Source organism: Phytophthora parasitica, assembly GCF_000247585.1.
Source record: "Phytophthora parasitica INRA-310 unplaced genomic scaffold supercont2.4, whole genome shotgun sequence".
In the NCBI taxonomy this organism is placed as follows: Eukaryota; Oomycota; class Peronosporomycetes; order Peronosporales; family Peronosporaceae; genus Phytophthora; species Phytophthora nicotianae.
The window spans coordinates 1,841,031-1,860,194 of record NW_008648990.1 but is presented as its reverse complement, the minus strand read 5'-3'; the positions used below and the strand labels follow the sequence as shown (position 1 = coordinate 1,860,194).

Genomic DNA, 19,164 nt, shown 5'->3' with positions numbered 1-19,164 from the left:
CCACCACCACCACCACGTCAGTTCGACGCCACCCAGGTTGAGGTTTTCGGAGCTTGGCTGCTGACGTTGGAGAAGGCAGACGGCAGCAGCCTAAGTTTCTCGGCACTTAACACTCATAGAGCTTGTCTATTTAACTTATATCGCGTCTACGGGCGTGAAATGTCACCACGGATGGAGAAAGAGATGCGTCAGTACTTTAAAGGGCTCAAGACTGGTAAGGACTCTCTATCGTTCGATTTATACCGGTACCTGTGCGAGCGGCTACTTCAGTACCCAGCCAAAGACATGATTTTTGCGCGGACATACATGACTGTTGCATGGAATCTTATGTGCAGATCGGCGAACGCATTTGGTATTCGTCACACCCTTATCGAGTGGAGTGGAGACACCTTGTGCGTGTATTTCGCACACCAAAAAAAAAGACCAGGACGGAAGCAGGCCTCGTGACCCTCCGCACATTTACGCAACCCACTAAGACCAGAGTTATGCCCAGTTCTTGCTCTAGCCGTGTTTTGGGCAACAGCATCTTTAGACGGCGACGACCGCCTTTTCCCTGGTAGCAACCAATGTGAACGCTTTCGTAAGTGTTTGCAGCGGCTCTTGATAAGTGGTGATGTAGCCGATGAGCTACGCCGACGTGGTGTTGATAAGGACGAGCTGGGTACGCATTCGATGCGTAAAAGAACAGTAGCGTATTGTGCATCTACATAAATAGTAGCAGGGCTCCGTGATATGGCATCTATAATCTATTATCTCTTAACAAACGCCTCAACATAATAATGCCATAATTGCTAATGCTTAGTTGCGCATTTTACGCTTCACAGCTTGAATGGTGCCTACATCCCAGGCATCCCTATTATACGAAAGAAACATTAGCACTTCTAGAGTGTTCACGTCCATGCTCTGTCGGAGATCCGAGTACACCAGCTTAGCCTGTGAAAAGAACCTCTCGCACTCGTTCGACGTGGGGGGCACCCACGCCAGCGGCATGTACGATGTCGCTCCCTTGACAGCTTTCTTGAACACCGGTGCTAAGAATGAGCGTGAGTTTGTCTCTGGTGCGGGGTCAGCGACTGGTTTCTTAAACATCTTACAGGCTTCTTGTTCGCATGCAGAAAGCCGAGTCCCCGAAATAATCTTGGCGATCCCGCTCTCCAGCGCCGGATAATTGAGGATTGCTGCGTCAGGTGACAGGCGTGCTTTCATCGAGGGGTATTGACGCCCCACCCAGTCAAACGCTCGTCGAGCACCCACCGTTGTCAGCGTGGAGTCTTGCAACGCTTTGGTAACTTCGTTTAGGTCCATGAGAGACTCGAGTAGCGACTTGGCGCGTGATGATTCATCTTCATCCAACAAAAAGCTAACGATGTCATGCTTGGCTATGGTGGCGTGGTCCATGGAAAGAAGGGCTGGATGCAACTTGACGTAGCGTTCAACCATGTTGAACGTGCTGGACCAGCGGGTGGCATTACGTAGCACGGGGGCCAACGGCGTCACCTTTCGGAGTGCCGCGCGACACTTGATAGTGCTGAGATGCTTCATTAGGGCATGTATTTTAGCCAGTAGGACCTCCTCCGCCGCCAGAAAATCCTTAACAGCCAATTGGAACGGGTGACTTGCGCAGCCAATAAATGGCAGAGCGCCAATTTTTCGACCAATTGCCTGGTTGACAGAGCAATTATCACCAATCATGAAGAGCACGCTCTTCCAGGGCTTGTTGTAGGTGGAAAGCGTGTCCGCAATGAGATCAAAAAGACTCTGTGCACCCAAGTCTTCTTCGTCGCCCAGCGGGCAAAAAGCGAGTAGCACGTAGCGCCGACTAAGACACTGGATATTTTCATCATAATTGGGGTTTCGTTGGCTTGGCTGGGCAACAGAGGCATCATCAAAGACATCCATTATTGTCATGAAATGGCGTCCACCGCGGCTCCAGCCATCTAAGGCGAGCCCAAATGCGTCAGGCAGCGTAGCAGCAACAGTTTCACGCACATGCAAATACACCAGGTCTAGATACTTTTGCAGCGTCTCAGCAGAAATAGGGTCCATCTTCACATTTTTGCGAACAAGTGGGCGCTCGCAAAAACTGACGGGCATGCGCTCCATCACGCACCACTCAATCCATCGAAAAATGTCGTTGGTGCGCTGGTCTGGAAGAGTCACACCAAACCGATTGCCCTTGCGAAATGCAGCCACGGCCAAGTCGTGATAGTCGGGGTGGCGCTTGAGCAAATGATGCACCTGATTGGTGTAGCCATTGCCGCTCTTGTACACCTTGCTACAGGTGTTGCACCGAGATTGACTCGGAGATAAGTCGGTGAAGAGCAGGGAGCAGAGGTCCTTGTTGGTGACCTTCATGGGAGCTGAGACGACAGGGAGGTGGCTGGGTTCAGAGCTTACAGAATAAGTTTGAAAGTGAGGTACTGGGGTGTCATGAGGATCAAAGGCTATTCTCAACCATTCTTTTAAAGTACTGGCTGCAAACGATTTAGGTAGCTGTGAGCCGGTAATAACTTGGATTAATTATACCAGTTGCAAGTAGGGAAATCACTTAGTTAAAATATACCAATTTCAAGCTGGTGAATCACTGGCTAAAATATACTATAATATGGGTAAAACATGTTAAAATATAGTGATGACCTCTCAATACTAATTGCATTATCAATATGATAATGTATTAAAAATTATATGCTATCTTCGGCAGCCCTGAATAGTAGTAGGAATGAGCACCCCAAAAAATGGTTTGGTGACAGATACGTACTTATATTTTATAAACATGAGCGATACAAAGTACGTGGATATAAAACAACTTGATTCCGGGCAATACATGAAAAAGATAGGAGGGGGGGGGGGGGGGGTATCAAAGAGGGTCTCCATTTAATAATATTTTCAGTGGGGACTCAACTTTCACCTTTTCATTTCTACGCGCTCCTGGATATGCATTTTTGGTTTCTAAGCTAAAGACTACAGCAAAAAAATCTCAAGCAGCCTAGGTGTGCGCAAACGTACCACACACGGCATAACTGTCACAAAAGCGCGGGCTAAGGACTGTCGGCGAGGAGACCTTCACAATCAATATTGCCACAATCACAATAGTGGCATTCAATTTTGCAACAGCAAGCCACAATTCTTTCCTGCGTTCTGATTGGCCCAGGTTGCTTTTCGCGTTCTGCAACAAAAACCGATACTTGTCGAGCTGCAGCATTGTTTTCTTGATCCCATACAAACGTCTCGGTGTGAATTGGGCGCAAGGGCGTCTTGGTGGTGTCGATGGAAGGTGAAGCTGAAGCTACGTCTTACGAGGATGAGAACCTCAACTCTGTCAAGCTCCGAGAAGAGTCTGCTGACGAAACAGCGAATACGGATTTGTCAAACCATGTTGTGCCATTAATGAATACATGCTGCTGGAAGGCTGCAAAAGGACGACAAGTTGAGTGGAGGGAGTGCTCTTCTTGAATGCCAGCGACCAGGCTGCAAGCGTCCTGTCCACGCGGCATGCGCAGCGAGCATGTTGACCTCGTTTGGTACTAGTAGCGCATTCGAGGGGATTCCATGTGGAAACGCTGCTACAATGCCCTTGTAAAGCTGCCAAGTTCTTCTGCAATGCAAACGAAGAAACGTGTGGATCTTTTTTTTTTTGGTATGGCAACGAAGCCGAATAACGGTGAGCGCTTCATTCGAAAGTCTTTCAAGAAGTTCGTGTCAGACGTGTGCTCGCGATTGTAAAGTAGCTTGTGCCAGCGATTTTTTCACTTCTGGTAGTGAGACGGCCGTGTGGAAAACGAGTGCCCAAGATGTGCTCATTCTTGTGCTCCCAAAACTCGTCCAGATCGTCTTCATCAGATTGTTCGTCGCTCAGCACATCTCGTATCAGGGCTGAAGCCTCCCTCGTCACGAGGACGTTTTGCACGTGGCATTGCAGTTGTTTACGCTTGGAGCAGCCAGGCATCCTAGATTGGGGGGGGGAGTAAATATTGGATCCTAGTCCAAATGAGCTGCTGCTGCAAGAAGTTTGCAACGGGGTAGTCAATTGCGACTTTGATTGGCTAAAAATGCTACATCGATAGCGCCGCCAAAACAAAAACTGAGGTGCTGCTGCAAAATTGAATACCGCTAATATCTTTGTAAAAAAATTGGAATACTTGTAAATTCGTATAGTGATGCTGGATACTCATTTGGGTGCGGAATAGAGGTTTTGTAGGGAAACCCCTTCGTTGTCATTGTTGTCATTGTTCGCCTTGCTTTCAACAGCACAAGACCTTCCCCTGGCATATTCATAATCAGCGATCTACACACACTAGTTGACGGCACAACAACCTCACATTAAAGGTTGTAGCTGATGATGTCGAGCGAACCCGTCGGTAATTTGATCCGTAACAACCACTAGAATCATGGTAAGCGAAACGAAAACGATGCTCGTGATAAAACACCTTGGATTGGGGAGGGCGCCAGTTTAATAGAGGTTTTATTTTAATTATTATGAAAACCGCTTCGATTATCCCACACTTTGCACTAGTATAAATCTAAAACAGATTCACAAAAAAGGACATATAATTGTGGTAAAATGTCGAATAATTTGAATTATGTAAGATAATTCATAGATGCCCTCGATGGAAAAGCTGAAGCTCATGCATGTCCACAATTGTCTCCTGCGGGCAAGCACAGCTTGGATGCATCGATATCCTGCTACCATGGCGTCATCCAAAGTAATTTCACAACAGTAATTGACCGGTTTGCCTCCGCAACTTCATCAATCTCTATGGAAATGCATGCACGAGGGGTCTCTGTTTTAGACATGTCGTCTTTTTTGCGGTGACCTGGTCTTGGACCGCCGAGAAGACATCGGACATTCAGACCGATTTAGAGATAAATCGACCGTTCAGATGGATTTGTAAATCAAATCAGCAGAACACACCAGTGCATAAATCACCTTGGAAATATGATGTGGCGTCTCTAAATACTTGTGACCGGTCTGATTTATAAATAAAACCAAGCTTCATAGTCTAATTAAGACTCTAAATGGTCGGATTTGTAATTGGATTAAGACAGTAAGACAACACTTATTGTTTTTAGGTGTATCGTTTTATTACAAAGTTGCGCCTTGCACAAAAAGATTAATTTTGGTTTTGCGTCCAAAATGTGCCCAGTCCCAATATTTTTGAAATTAATCCAACAGTAAGTAGTTTTGTGAGGAATGACTAAACGGTCACTAGCAGCGTAGACGACAGCCCCGGTGAGAGGTAATATCAACTTGGGTGTTTATATTGCTAATGATTGAAAGCCGCACATTGAATATTATATTAGATATTTTAAATCCAAAAATAGTTTAACCATCAAGTCGCCAATATATAGTTAACATTTACTCTCCAAGTGCGTATGCATGTATGATCGTGAGCATACCAGTATGCTCGGATAAAAAATAGTTTTTGGAGAAGTGAACAACATTAGAATGCTATTGTTAGCCTAGCAATGAAGACAAAGGAATCGACGGCGTTCTCCTTTTCTACGGGCTCAAACGCACTCGGGAAAAGTATGATGATGCAGGTCGGATCTCGCGTTGTTGGAAAAACCAATCGAACTCGCGGAAGGATTGGCATCGTTCTTGGCGTGAATACAGAAGGCTGCCAACGCAAGTTTGAGGTTGAATGGTCATGTGGAGCTCGCGAGATCGTATCTGCACGGTCGATTTCTCTCACCGCAGTACAAGAACCGCAGCTAGAGCGCGAAAACGCCTCGAATGTGTCAACTTCAACCTTCACAGATCTTCTGCTTGGAGTCAACGAAGGAGCATCAATAGATATGGACGCTTCGTCGTCATCGGATGAAGACGAATTGAATTTCGAGGATACAATGAGCGAGAGGAAGACAACGGAGCTATCTATGCTAACGGAGAGAGTGGATCCCTTGTGAATCCGTTCTGGTCGACCCGGAAGCCCATGGTCAACCCCATCGAGCTTGGCTGTTGTGGCCTCAGTCATTAGCTTTGGGCGACAAGACCCTTGCTAGATACTTCTATCTAATGTACCCTACGTCTACATTGAGGAATACAGTATCGGCGACGAACCACAACCTACAGAAGAACCAATACCGCCGTATCAATGTGGGAGACTTGTTCAAATGGATAGGAATTCGATTAGCGATGGGGCCATGCTTCACAGGACGGTAGCGTTAGCACTGCAGCCAACTTTAGACAGCGATTTGGAATGACAAGACATTGTTTTGAGCAAATTTTGAGCTGCATGTCGTTCGGTGAATCTATCGTAGAAGGCGATCCGTGGATGCCAATAAGACCTATTCTAAATGGATTCAATGAACGTCGCCAGCAAGTTGTTTCGCCCGGAAGTGTACTTCGTGTAGATGAGTCAATGAGTGCGTGGAAGGGTAAACAGGGGAAGTATTGTCATGATGGCATCCCACACAAGACAAAAATTGTTCGAAAGCCTGCAGGTTTGGGTGCTGAGCTGAAGGCTATCGCCGATGGTGACACAGGTACTATTTTGAGCTTAGAACTCGTTGCAGGAGTCATACGACAACGTCAGAAGCCCTACGCAGCAGAGTATGGTGAAGGAACTGCAGTTATGTTGCGGCTAGCGGAAAAATTTCGTGGAACTGGTCGTACCGTAGTTACAGATAGTGCATTTGCATCGGTGAAAACACTTATTCAACTTGAGGCACGAACAGGACTTTTCTTCATGGGCATGGTGAAGACAGCCACAGTGGGGTTTCCCATGAAGTATCTAAAGAACGGGTTTGCTACTGGCCCAAAGCGAGGCTCTTTCAAAGTTCTATCCAGCATCACTGACATGGGTACAACAATGTACGCAGCATGTTGGGCGGACAGAAAACCAAAAACAATTATTGCAAACCGTGGAACAACGCTACCAGGTAAAGATGCAGTTCGTCCACGACATCGTTTGATTGAGCGTGATGGAATAGTGGAGACACTGCGGTATGAAATACGAGTTGAACGCCCGCAAATGATAGAGTGCTTTTTTTCCAAGTTCTCTACAGTCGATGTGCACAATCATTTGCGTCAAGGAAGTCTAACACTAGAAAGAGAGTGGGCAACAATGTTTTGGGACAATCGCTTGTTTAGTACGCTTCTCGGAATGATTACTGTCGATGCGTACCTCGCGTACCGCTACGAGGCTTGTGAAAGCCATTCAGAGAACACCGTACTTGACTTTCACGGGTTTCTATCTCAACTAGCCCACCAGCTCATTTTCAATGACTTCCATTCTGCTAGAACAACCCGCAGCAATGCCGATGGCTCCACAGTTGAAGATGACATGCCTGCACCTCATAATATCGAGCAACTAACCCGGCTTCCTCAGTACGCAGCAACACGAAAGAAGAACTATCGTGCTCAGCGTGAATGCAACTTGTGCAACGAGAAAGCCTCATACTATTGTGTAAATTGCTCAGATACAGCTCGGGGAGGGGGGGGGGGGGTTATTGCGTCTGCAGGCCACGATCCAAGCGAGATTGCTTTACCAAGCATCTCTCCACTTCAATTTGACTTTTCTCTAAACGTCATATGGATTTCAATACAAACTCCTATACAAACTAACTTTGCCCGAGCATACTAGTATGCTTTGCTCCTGTCTACTTGTATAATTTCGACCTGGAGAGTTGTCACCTCTGTTAATTTGAGATAGTGGCTACGATAAGGGATCAAGGCCGGATAAAACTCCTTTGCATGACAATCTTCTTATCTTAGCCAAATGCCTCTGAAGCTCCTGAGCCAACCAAAACCCAGAACTCGAACTTGTACACGTAGCACTGTCGTACGTACAGTAGGTAACTCTAAAGTTTTCAGTGGTTTTGAGCTATCTCTATCTCCGTTGAGTTTCAGAAGCTCTAAGCTACCACTAGCTATCGTTATACTAGTACTTCACTAATCACTACAATGCTACTAGGCAAGTAGTACTAGCTGCATAAACACCAAAATCTTTCCGAGTACTTAAGTAATCGCAACAGTGGGTATTACTTGGTTAGAGCGCGTGACAGATATTACATTAGAATATCACCTTCTTGAGAACTAATAAGTGGTGACTTCCGTGCCTTTCCGCGTATAAATTGCAATGTAGTTGCTCAAAAACCGTTTATGGCAGCAACACACAAAGCTTACGCCGAACCATCGGGCATCAGCGTCATGGCACCAGATCCCGACGAGTTCCTGTCAAACATAAGCTTGTACGCAAGGTAGATGACATAGCCACCAACAGTGGCGCCCAGCGCAATCTTGGCGAACTTGCGGAGACGAGGCCACGACTTGGGGTTCTTTTGCGCCGTTGTGGCAATCGTAGAGGAGAGCTTGGCAATCTGCTCGTCGTTCGTCTTGACCGCATCCTTGGCAGCAGCGAAGGCCGTGATGGCCTTCCTCACAGCAACCTCGTCGCCGTCAGACGCCTGGACGGCTTTAACAGCCTTGGTCAGAGCGGTTTTCGTCCGCAGATTCTCGAGGAATCCACCGGCAATCTTAGCAACGTTGTCTTTGTTATTGATAGCTGGGATCTTGGCTGCGTGACTGTGACCATGACCGTGACCGAGACCGGGAAGATGAAAATGACGTTCCTCATCGACAGACTCGGAACTGGCAAAATTGGAGTAGCACACCAGGAAGGTGGCCACAAGTAGGACGACGAAAGCGCTGAAACGCATTGTTGAGTTTTGGAGCTTTGAAAGAGGTAGCAAATTCGGGAATGACGAATTGTTTCGGGAAATGTCAATCTCCACTGGCAGTTTGTTCACACCTTGAGTCATTGGATAGAATTGCTGCGTAAGGCTACCATGGATCTGTGAAGTTGTAGGGACAAATCTGGACCACCTACATGCCGATTTGCTTTCATGGGCAAAGCCCAAGATGGCACACGTCGGAAAAAACCTAACGATAAAAATTATTAACCAACAGGACCAGGTTGCTCACGAGCTTTGGGCCAATGGAAATCTTCCATCGAGTTTGCAGCCTGCTCTTTGCACGCGAGTCACCACCGCGGCCGCGGTGGCAGTGCCGCAGTCCGCAAAACCACGGGCCACTCAAGTCTGAGCGGCCCAGGCTGAACCATTGGGTGAGGAATAATCAGCGTCTGGTCAGTGGCCAGGAGTCACCATTGACCACATCCGCCTTCGGATCTAGTGCATTGTTCCAAAGACGGTAAACTGCGCATACAAAAAATAGGGTCATTCTGCGATGCAGGTTCGTCGTATTAGAGAATTCCAACATTCCGCAATACTAAAAAAAAGATATAATAAATGCTAGATGAAATAGACGGCATGCTGACAAGTTGCTTAGTCCCCAATACTCCTCCAACGAGAGATTCGACAGTGACTACCGCAATTCATCCAGCTCCTAGCTGAAAACGAGAACACTGGGCTCGATCGCTGCTATGTTTGGAAACAATGAAGCTAGAACATCACAATAAGTGTTGTCGCATTTGGGGTTTTCCGTCTACTGGTAGAGTTTCCTTCCTATTGAAACGTCAGTCATTAATCTGGACAACTCTGTGCAGGTACCACCGGAAAAGAACTATGTGGTCGCGACACAAATGTTGTATTGCGGCACTGGGAGTAAGAAAATACACACAAACGCATAGACACAGAGAAATGAGATAATCTATTCGATAAAGATTTTTTTATCGTGTATTGATCAGGTTACCAGTATTATGTTGCAATATCAGCGCACTGGCATGTTTTGGACGCTCGCGTAGTGAAGGTTTGCTTCTTGAATCAGGCTACCACACCAGAGGTACTGACTGACCCAAGAGACAAACTCTCAATGCCCGTAGAGGTGCGCGCACTTGGAACCTACCTATTATAGACATAAAAAAAAGTTTTTGAGCCATACCTAAGAAAAACCTGGTCCGCCACCTAAATTTCTCTTTGCTGAATCAGGAAAAAATAATAATTTGCCCTATTCGTGCAGCATCCAAGTACATGTAGTACTTGGGTGTTGTTCGAGAGAATACGGCGCAATAAATACTGGTTGTAGTAGGTCGCTTGTTTTTGGTCTTTATGAGGTTCTTCAAAAACATGTAATATCCGGTAGTATTTCTACTTGAATTGTTTGTCGAAGGCTCCATGGTGTTACCAATCGAAGTAAGGAAGCAAAGATACTTCATTACAGCGGCTGCGAAGCAGGCTCAGGAGGTATGCGGGATATACACTTACACGGTCTTTTGCACTGTTCGTACCCGCATGTTACCGACACTGGCTTGAATAACTTGTGTGGAAAGGTTTTCGAACTGCCCGTTTACATAGCTGGATGCTCGTTCGAAGCACTCGATATCGTGTGGTACGCAGAGCACGCTTGCTTCAGTGGTAATGAAACTTGCTTTACCACGCTGTGTGATTTGGGTCGTCTACAGTATCCATCTCTATGGTGTCCTCCTGCTGTGGCTGAAAGAGTCTCCTTCCAACTGCTCTTGAAGCTTGACCCTTCAGGTTATTGACACTTAGCCAGCCCAGCGAACGTTGTCACCGCTGGGTGGTTGCTGGAGTTGCGCTCTAGCCATTGAACTGAATCTTACCACCGGTAGTTGCGAGAGCTCTGGTCCTTTCGCGACCAAGGATAGTTCCATCTGCCATTGTTTGTATCTTCAGCAGCCTCTCACTGCGTCACGGCCATTTCCAATTGTCCATACGAATAAATGATGCAGCATCCTCTCCGCTCCGTGTCACTTCATGTACACTGTGTCAGCCTTCGCTTCAAAGAATCCCACTCTATATTCTGCTTCTCAGTCCAGGAAATTGATTAAATGGAGCGGCTCTTGATTCCATCATTACGACTCAGCTTGACATCTCTTTCCTTCGAGGAGCCTGCAATCATGATAACCGTACCACCACACGAAGGATATGTACCAACGCATCGTAACATCTTTGTTGTGCATACCTCCCCCGAGGTCATGCTTCATCCATTAGCTGCCTTTGGCTTCATTGAACAAGCTTCTCCGTCACTTCAGTTTTTGTTTACCTCACGCCCGTCATTTCCGTCTTCGTGTAGCAGGGGGCCTGGGAACGCGATGTGACCAATTCAGGGCGCATCGTGGCTTCAGCCACCTCCAAACGAGTCTACTGGTCCCAGATTCGTTCATACAACTGATGGAGCAGCTTCTCCAGAGCTCTGCCGCCTCCTCGGAAATTCGCCATCACCACGTGCATTTAGAATGACTTAAGTTGATTTTCCGATGCATTCCGTATATTGATCGCTCCTCGTCAGGGTCGCTATGATAAACATTTTAGAAGCACTTTCAGACTGCGTACAGGACCTCATCCATTCCCGAAGTTACTGTATGCCTCGCGTTTGACCTCCAAATTCGCACTCATCGTCGTCCCACCCAAAGGAGGCATTCATCTCTCAATACAGTAGGCAGTAGAGAAAGTGGATGAACCGCTTTTCAGTCCAACATTGCGATCCCTACCTTTCGACTTCCCGCACGGTAGCGCCATCATGGCTTGCTCTCGTGTGTACCGTTGCTCCATTCGCCATTCGTTTACTTCATTAATAAACAACAGTCATCGCCTCGTCGAGCACCAGCTCTCGGGTTTTCGTCGTGTTGTGTCGCTGTCAGGAGTCTCAAATCAGCACATACCACCTATGGGTTCCCTTTTGCCGGACGAACTACGAGCAGCAAAGTGATCATTTTCAGCTCCCACTTCAGTTGATCCAATACATGTAGCTAGGCCATTATTGCCTGTTTGACTCCGTGACGTACACTGCCAGCTCTAGTAAATTACCAGTGGTCATTCCATTATGCCAAGTTTAACTTTGGCGTCGCTGGCTCTTTCGGAGAAACCATACGGACGATGCGGATAGGTTAATGGATAATTACTTCTTTGAAGTTCAGTTTAATATGATTCAGTCGTTGTTTTACTCAGAAGGCTTACTGACATTCAGTAGCAGGGATTGCCTATCCGATTAGCATTCCTGAGCAAAGCCCAAGATATTTGAACTGTCCTTATGTTTTTTTTGCTGGAACATAAACTGAGTCGATCGAGTCATTGGAATCCTGCTCATCTTTGTTAGAAACCACTAACCGCATTTCTAACGAATGGAAAAAGTGTTCACGTTGAATTTATTATAAAAAAACCGTATTTTTTTACAATTTGTGCCATTGCTTGTGTTTTCTACAATGCACCCTGCACAATTTTTAACATGTCGTCTAATTGTGGTCGAACATTGCAAGCATGGCCTATAGAAACGAGGAAAAGACGGTTGGCAAAAAAAGAACCATTTTGAGCACTTTTGAACGCTTAAAGTATTTACAGCTAATAGCATGGTTAAAAAAACCAAATCCTCACTATCCCACCTAATCTTCAATAAAAGGAAATCATTTTTATCACACAGAGTACTTTGTTAATATATGCAGGTCGCTTTACGTACGGACGGAACATTACACATATGCTCCGATAATGCAGCCTAACCCTCTCGGAAAAGCCATTTAGGCTTAATTTTAGGTTTACGCTTGGAATAGAAATGAAACAAAACAATACTAATGTACAAGTTTTTCCCTCGCAAGTAACGCTCTGTGACACTATTCTGAGGGTACCATATGTACTATTCCGAGGTAGGAATTCTACCAAAAGAGAAAAGGCTTTACAATCGGTCCGCAAACAAGGTCTTCCCGATAGGCGCTGGTATCTGGTGCAAGCGACTGTCAGTGACAAGATAAAATTTATCTATTCGACAGGCTATGCAATGGAGCGACGAAATTTGGCGACACCACGCATGATTGGCAAATGCTGTCAACACAGTACAGTAAACCAAAGCTATCACTAGCGCTCGTACACCTGGAGGAATGACGTCGGCTTAAACGAGTTTAACTATGCATACGTCCCAAACACTTCGTTCACTATACTTTAGTAAACTTGTGAAAGGTAACGAACATTGTAAAGACACCTATCATTCAAGCCTCACTCAGCTCTCCTAATGCAAATACATGAGAGAAAGGCCTGCATTATTATCAACACAGAAACGAAAATAACAAAGATGGATTTCAAACCTTTTGTATGTATCATTGATACTAGCATTGCATTGTTACTGCGCGAAAAACAAACCTTGCCTATCTAGTTTGGTGCTTCTATCCAAGACGTGAAGACGTTCAAGACTTTCTCGCTTGTAAACTGCAAACCGGAAGAGAATGCTCAAGAATATAGTCAAAACCGTTGAAGCCATTCTTACGCCGAGCCAGTGGTGGTTGTAGTAGTCGCAGCCGTCGATGACTTCCTGTCGAACAGAGCCTTGTATGCACCGTAAATAGCGAAACCGGCAACAGTGCCTCCAAGCGTAATCTTGGCGAACTTGCGGAGACGCGGCCACGACTTGGGGTTCTTCTGCACGGTGGTAGCCATCATCGCCGAAATCTTAGCGACACCCTCGTCGGTCATCTTAACACTATCCTTAGTGGCAGCGAAGGCCGTGATGGCCTTCCTCACAACAGCCTCATCACCATCAGAAGCCTGGATGGCCTTGACGGCCTTCGAAAGAGCCGTGTTGGTCTGCAGCTTCTCGAGGAATCCACCGGCGATCTTAGCAACGTTGTCTTTGTTAACCGGGACAGGGGCAGCCTCGACACGAAGACGACGGTCCTGGACACTTTCGGCGGAGCAGCACGCCAAGAAGGTGGCCACGAGCAGGGCAATGAAGACGGTGAAACGCATTGTTGAGTCTAGAAGGAGTCTTCGGAAAGGAAGCAAATTCGGGAATGGCAATTGTTGGGGGGAAATGCCAGCCTCCACATCCATGATTCTTTAGAAAAGAGCCGTTATTGTATACAAACGAGGTGGAACAGAATCGGGATCACCAATCCGATTAGCTTTCCTGGGCAAAGCCCAAGATGTTCGAATCGTCCATATGTCGGCAAGCACAACCAAATCATTATCAGCTGGACCAGGTTGCTGCAACTCTCAGTCCGTGAGTCTTTAACCAATGGGAGTCTACCATACGTTAGCATCCTGCTCTTTGTGCTTGTCAAAGTTCTTCTAATTCTACAGCAATGCTGTAACAGCATCGGGTCGGACATTTCATTGCTACTTCTAAAAGGTCTGGTCATTGCCGCTGGGTGGCCGAGGCGGGGTCTGAGCGAGGGGGCTCACCTTCTGCCCCCAGAGGCCATAACTTGATGCCTACATTTGCTTGTCCCTTTCGGACGCTTGTATAAGGTGTAATCATGCTGCTTTACAGGTCCAGGTACTGGTCTATATGTGCCACAGCAGTTATACCTTCTGAATTTATCTTGGTTAGAATAATTAATATATCTTCTGAAAGATTTTTGATGGTACCTGTGGATACATGTACCGGGCATTTTTGAGCGTGTATACCAGTACGGAAGCTTTAGAGAGGTGGCAGACAGCTCAGGTTACTAATATACGACCTCACACTGCGCTCTGAGCACATGTACCTGCCTTTTTTGTCCACAAGTGAGGAATTACACGAACGAATTCAACCACTGGGTTCACCAAAGCAAAAACTAAATTAGCAATAGAGTAAAAAAAAACATAATATAGCTCAGTTCTTTTAACTCTGTTAATTAAGGGAAGATACCATGTATTACGAAGGAAAGAAAATCGCACAGACAAATTCGTGAAAAACACAGAATGTGAAATAGATGCTTTTAATAGAGGGCGGTAGTGAGCGGGTGTGAGGAGCGTAGCCGAAGCAAACCCGAGCAGGGTGCCCGCGAAGCAGGGCCGCTCGGTATTTGCGTAGACGGACCCAGCGACGAACTCATCAGTGAATGGACCCGTAACACTCTCCAGAACATTTTTTTCTAATGCGGGGGTCTGGGGGTGCAACCCCCAGTATGCTTTTAGTAGTGGCCCTTATAATGATATTTCTGTGGAATTCATCCGTAGGTTCTGTGGATTTGCTTATTCTGACTGTGCTATTCTACCGCTCTCATGTATTACCTGCACGAAGATTTTCGTGCAGTTGACGTTAGGATTGAAGTTAAAATTATGATTTGTGTCTCTCGCGCAATTCGGCAATCTGAATAGTTTGGCGATTTGAAGGTCGGCAAAGTACAGTGTAATGCTAAACCCAGCCACCATTCGATTCGCGATTCGCATGTTGAAAATGGTGAGTTGCGTGCAGTAACGGACAAATAATGTCCCTCATTTGACCTGGTGTTTGAGCCTCAAACACCAGGGTCAATGCAGCCAAAAGTGTTTACAGCCGCAGTATAGTGCATTAATCGTAGTAATGTAAAGCAATGGGTTGCGTTTTCGCATAGCTTATTACTCCAGCGCTAGTCTCTAGTCTTATTTGAATTAAATACCGTCTTCATCTAGACTCTATCTTAAGATATACTAGTACTAAGTTTTTGTCAAAGCAATTACTTGCACGGCGAAATGATACGATTACCGTGATGGACACAAGGATAATGGCCCGTTATTAACGGACCTGGTCTTCGACTACAGTTGTACTGTACAGTTCATGTATGGTGCATGCTCAAGAAGAGATTGGCATCTGTGTGACGATCAGTGATCGATTGCCAACGGCTCTCTAGAGTCTCGGTGACCGAGAAGTTCTCGGCGAGAACCGTTGGGGCCCAACTTGGGCATCTCACCTCCAGTACACCGTGCTGGTACAGTAATACCACTGGTATTACCAGCCTGGTATTGCGGCTGGCGACCAGAAATTGACTGGTCCAGTCGTGCAGTTTCAGACTGGAATCTCGCAGTAGACAGACAGCATGGGTCCAATTACGACTGGTTCGTCGTGTACGTAAACTACTGTACATGTATAGTCTGTATAGTACAGTGGTTTCCGGTACTTGCGGTAGTTTGTCATAAAACACCGTAAGTACAATGTACGAAGTAGCATGCATGTACTGTGGTATCCCGATTTGTTCCATAGGTACAGAATGCATTATGGGGTGGATCATTTGTCATTGATTGAACTATTTGCAAAATAATCGCAATAGTTAGCAGACATGAAAGGTTATTGGAAAGTAGCGAGGGACCTTCAGTATAGAGGGTTCCACTGTACTACTACCCGTGCAGAATTATGAGGTTCGTAATCCTAAAATACGAAATGGCTACTTCAAGCATAGGCCAATGTCTGATTTTGGATCTGTTCGGGCGGGGCTTTTTTCCGCGTGAGTTTTCGCGGTTTTCCGGTGTGCTTGTGCTGGTCATGAGTGTGGTGTGGTTTTCCGCGTGCGCTTTTGCGCGTGTACCGTATTTGTCGGATCTAGTGAGACACAAATAATTGGTCGCAAAAATAAAACCTCGTTTAGGTTTTTCAATAAGCGCGCAAATGACTCCCGCCTCTCATTCAAGAACAAGATACAGTACGTGTCCTTTATATATATTTTGCATTTGCTAGCTTTCTAATATTTATGTAGAGATCTATATCTCGAATGGCACAGGGACCATGATTTTCTAGAAGCGCAAGTGAGCGTCGTTTGCTTTTGTCTCATATAATTGGTAACGCTTGTCGAAGATTAAGCATTTCGTAGCACAGAAAGAAGACTTAAACGCGGGATGGCGGGCGAATGCCTCCGGGATCTTGGTTGGAGCTTGGCGAGGTAGAGGAACTTTCGGAAGTGACAAAGTCTCTCGTCGACAAGCAGCGACCTCATTGATCCTACATACATTATAAATAACTACAGTACTGTTGGGATCCTTCAACTATGTAACTGAGGACGTTGGCATAAGACACCAGAGAGAGAGAATCTCCGACAACGCTTGGGTATGGTGGACAAGGAGACCATTATCAGTGGCTTTAGAAAAGCAAACCATAATCCTAAAGGCCCTCGAGATGCCAATGGCAAGTTTAGGACTTACTTGTTGCCACCTCCGGAAGATGCGGTTGTGCCTGAGTAACTTCAAATCACAGAACTTGTTTGGATTTCGATATATTATATTTTCGTTATTGTCGCATTTCATTAATTTAAAGAGTTTTGTAAGTGAATCAGAAGGGGTGTCACCCTTATGAATTTGATGTCTTAGTTGATCCGTATCGATCCGACAAATACGGTAGGTTTTCCGCGTGTTGTATTGGCTTTCCGCATGAAATACTGGTCTCGCATAAAAAGTGTAATGGTTCAATATTAGGCCATTCGATACTGGGTCGTACCAATTGATAAATTTACTGTCACTCACGAGTAGTGGTGGCGACATTACCGTTTTTAACGCAGGTAAATGCTACTTTTTTAGTATCTGGTTCGAGTTGGAGTTAAGTTGATACCTCGCTGATAACACGCGCCAATTCGCTTGCTCAACGTCTTTTAAAAATGAAAAACCAAAAATAGGTACGTAAACTACCACAACTACATTGGCACACTGGTTTTGGGTCGTGCGTTTAACGTCTCCCGTGGAAGCAGTACTTACCAACTTGGCACTGGTAATACCAAGCAGCTCCTTCTGTAAGACATAGACCATGGCTTGAAGAGTATCATCATCTTGGCGGCGCTCCATTCCCTGCAACTGATCGGGCCAGGCGGCTGGAGACTGTTGTCGTACTTCTTCAGTGAAAATTCTTTACTACATCATTTCTCATTTTGCCACCAGCTCCTCGAGGCCTGAACACGTCTTGCAAGATGGAGAATGAAGACGACGGAGCAACCGTCTTGCATCCGGCAGACCTATACACGACCCCATCACGGCCGCCTCGGGTTTCTCATCAAGCATCCGTGGGAGCGAGATCAACACAGCGTCGTGCAGCGTCTGCAACATCGGTGGGGGCGAGATCATTACAACGCCGGGCTGCGTTTGCAAGGTCACCTGCTCCGCGAAGAATTTCACCGCGACAGAATGCTTCAAGACAAGGCAACGCAGCGTCAGGCCCAGCGCCTTCTTCACTACCCAGCACGGCGAGCTTTTTCGATATGACCCAAGCAGCGTATGAAGGCGTACTGGTAGTTCATCGTGTTGGTTGCTGATGAGATATATACTAACGTCCCGACAAGTGCAGTAACAGTTGCTCATGCAAAATTTGGCTGGTGCCAACGGTGCAATGCAAAGGTTGACGTGTGTAAAGGTCGAAATGACGCCGGGCCTCACATGAAGCGCTTCCATCCTGAATACCTGAGAGCGTACACGCAAAGACAGGAGAAACAACAGAGTCAAACCGCTGCTAGACGGCTGGTTAACATCTATGAGTCAGCCAACGTCGACGAAGGCATTGATGAACCAGCAACCGACGTCGATCAGAAGCGCTTCGTTGACTTGCTGGTTCAGTGGATCGCGTCGGACTTACGCCCTCTTAGTACTGCCAACGATGCCGGTCTTATTGCAACCATCGAGTTTGCAAACAGCGTAAGGGGAAGGCTGCGAATTCCAGCTCGCCAAACTACGACGTCGCGATTGCAGATCAGAGCCGCAGAGTTTCGTTCTTCGCTTCGGATTCGGCTCAGTGACAAGGGTGAATGTCTATACTTTTCTGTTTCGTCCGACATTTGGACTTCGTTGTGTGCAGAAAGCTTTATCAGTTTCACGCTGCACTATGTGGATGAAGACTTCGACATGCACAAATGGACATGCACAAATGGACGCTTGAGGTAATAAGCATCCCTGGTAAGCACAATGCCCCTGCTATTGCTGCTGCACTACTACCGTGCTTCGACAATTGGAATCTGGATCGAACGTTGTGTGTTCGGTTTCTTCGGGATGGAGCTCCAAACATGAAGAGGGCATGTGACCAGATCGGCGTGACAAGTATGTCGTGCATCGCACATTCACTTCATCTCGTTGTTGGTGCTGCGCTCATTCGCAAGCCTAGCGATTTGCCACTGACAACGTCTGTGGACGATATCAATGACACAATCGGCATCAACCCTCGTGATGTCAACAATTCCGATGCTTCTGGCAGCAGTGACAGTGATACTAGCACGTTGCGCGCAATGGCCTCAACCGCTTCACTGGGAAGGGGAATGACAAGTGAGGACAACCGGGACGATGACGACAGCGGCTTGGATGAGCCCATCGATCCGGACGAGGTAATTGCCATTTGTGAGCAAGTGGCAGAATTCGTTCAAGACTGTGAAATGGCTCCTGGCGATCTTGAGCGCATACGCCAAATCGTTCGGCGATTTCGCAAGCTCGCCGAATATTTCCATCGCATCCGGCAAGGCCAAGTGTGTGTGTATTGGCCGATTATATATCGGAAGGTTACGTGACGGCTTTATTGTGCCTATTTGCACGTGTTGGGGAGAGCGAGTTGCC

General features: G+C 46.5%; 6 protein-coding genes across 6 annotated transcripts; 2 read left to right on the top strand and 4 right to left on the bottom strand.

Moving 5' to 3' along the window:
* Positions 1-2,393: 2,393 nt before the first annotated feature.
* On the bottom strand, positions 2,394-3,202 carry PPTG_21319 (hypothetical protein; the record flags this gene model as incomplete). Its single annotated transcript, XM_008896572.1, has 3 exons — positions 2,394-2,444; positions 2,909-2,949; positions 3,007-3,202. The coding sequence occupies 3 exons, from the start codon at positions 3,200-3,202 to the stop codon at positions 2,394-2,396; spliced, it is 288 nt and encodes a 95-aa protein (XP_008894820.1).
* Positions 3,203-3,685: 483 nt separating this feature from the next.
* On the bottom strand, positions 3,686-3,946 carry PPTG_21318 (hypothetical protein; the record flags this gene model as incomplete). Its single annotated transcript, XM_008896571.1, has 1 exon — positions 3,686-3,946. One exon carries the CDS (start codon positions 3,944-3,946, stop codon positions 3,686-3,688), a length of 261 nt encoding a protein of 86 aa, XP_008894819.1.
* Positions 3,947-5,466: 1,520 nt separating this feature from the next.
* Positions 5,467-5,907, top strand: PPTG_21317 (hypothetical protein; the record flags this gene model as incomplete). Its single annotated transcript, XM_008896570.1, has 1 exon — positions 5,467-5,907. The coding sequence occupies one exon, from the start codon at positions 5,467-5,469 to the stop codon at positions 5,905-5,907; it is 441 nt and encodes a 146-aa protein (XP_008894818.1).
* A 2,217-nt stretch (positions 5,908-8,124) lies between these two features.
* PPTG_03536 (hypothetical protein) lies at positions 8,125-8,661 on the bottom strand (the record flags this gene model as incomplete). Its single annotated transcript, XM_008896214.1, has 1 exon — positions 8,125-8,661. The coding sequence occupies one exon, from the start codon at positions 8,659-8,661 to the stop codon at positions 8,125-8,127; it is 537 nt and encodes a 178-aa protein (XP_008894462.1).
* Positions 8,662-12,984: 4,323 nt separating this feature from the next.
* On the bottom strand, positions 12,985-13,691 carry PPTG_03535 (hypothetical protein). The gene has a single exon (XM_008896213.1). The coding sequence runs from the start codon at positions 13,654-13,656 to the stop codon at positions 13,174-13,176; it is 483 nt and encodes a 160-aa protein (XP_008894461.1). The 5' UTR covers positions 13,657-13,691; the 3' UTR covers positions 12,985-13,173.
* Positions 13,692-18,003: 4,312 nt separating this feature from the next.
* Positions 18,004-19,118, top strand: PPTG_03534 (hypothetical protein; the record flags this gene model as incomplete). The annotated part of the gene is made up of 2 exons (XM_008896212.1): positions 18,004-18,389; positions 18,458-19,118. The coding sequence occupies 2 exons, from the start codon at positions 18,004-18,006 to the stop codon at positions 19,116-19,118; spliced, it is 1,047 nt and encodes a 348-aa protein (XP_008894460.1).
* Between the last annotated feature and the right edge of the window lie 46 nt (positions 19,119-19,164).

Coding starts and splice junctions, on each gene's coding strand:
- PPTG_03535 (XM_008896213.1), bottom strand. CDS start 13,656: ATGCGTTTCACCGTCTTCATTGCCCTGCTCGTGGCCACCTTCTTGGCG.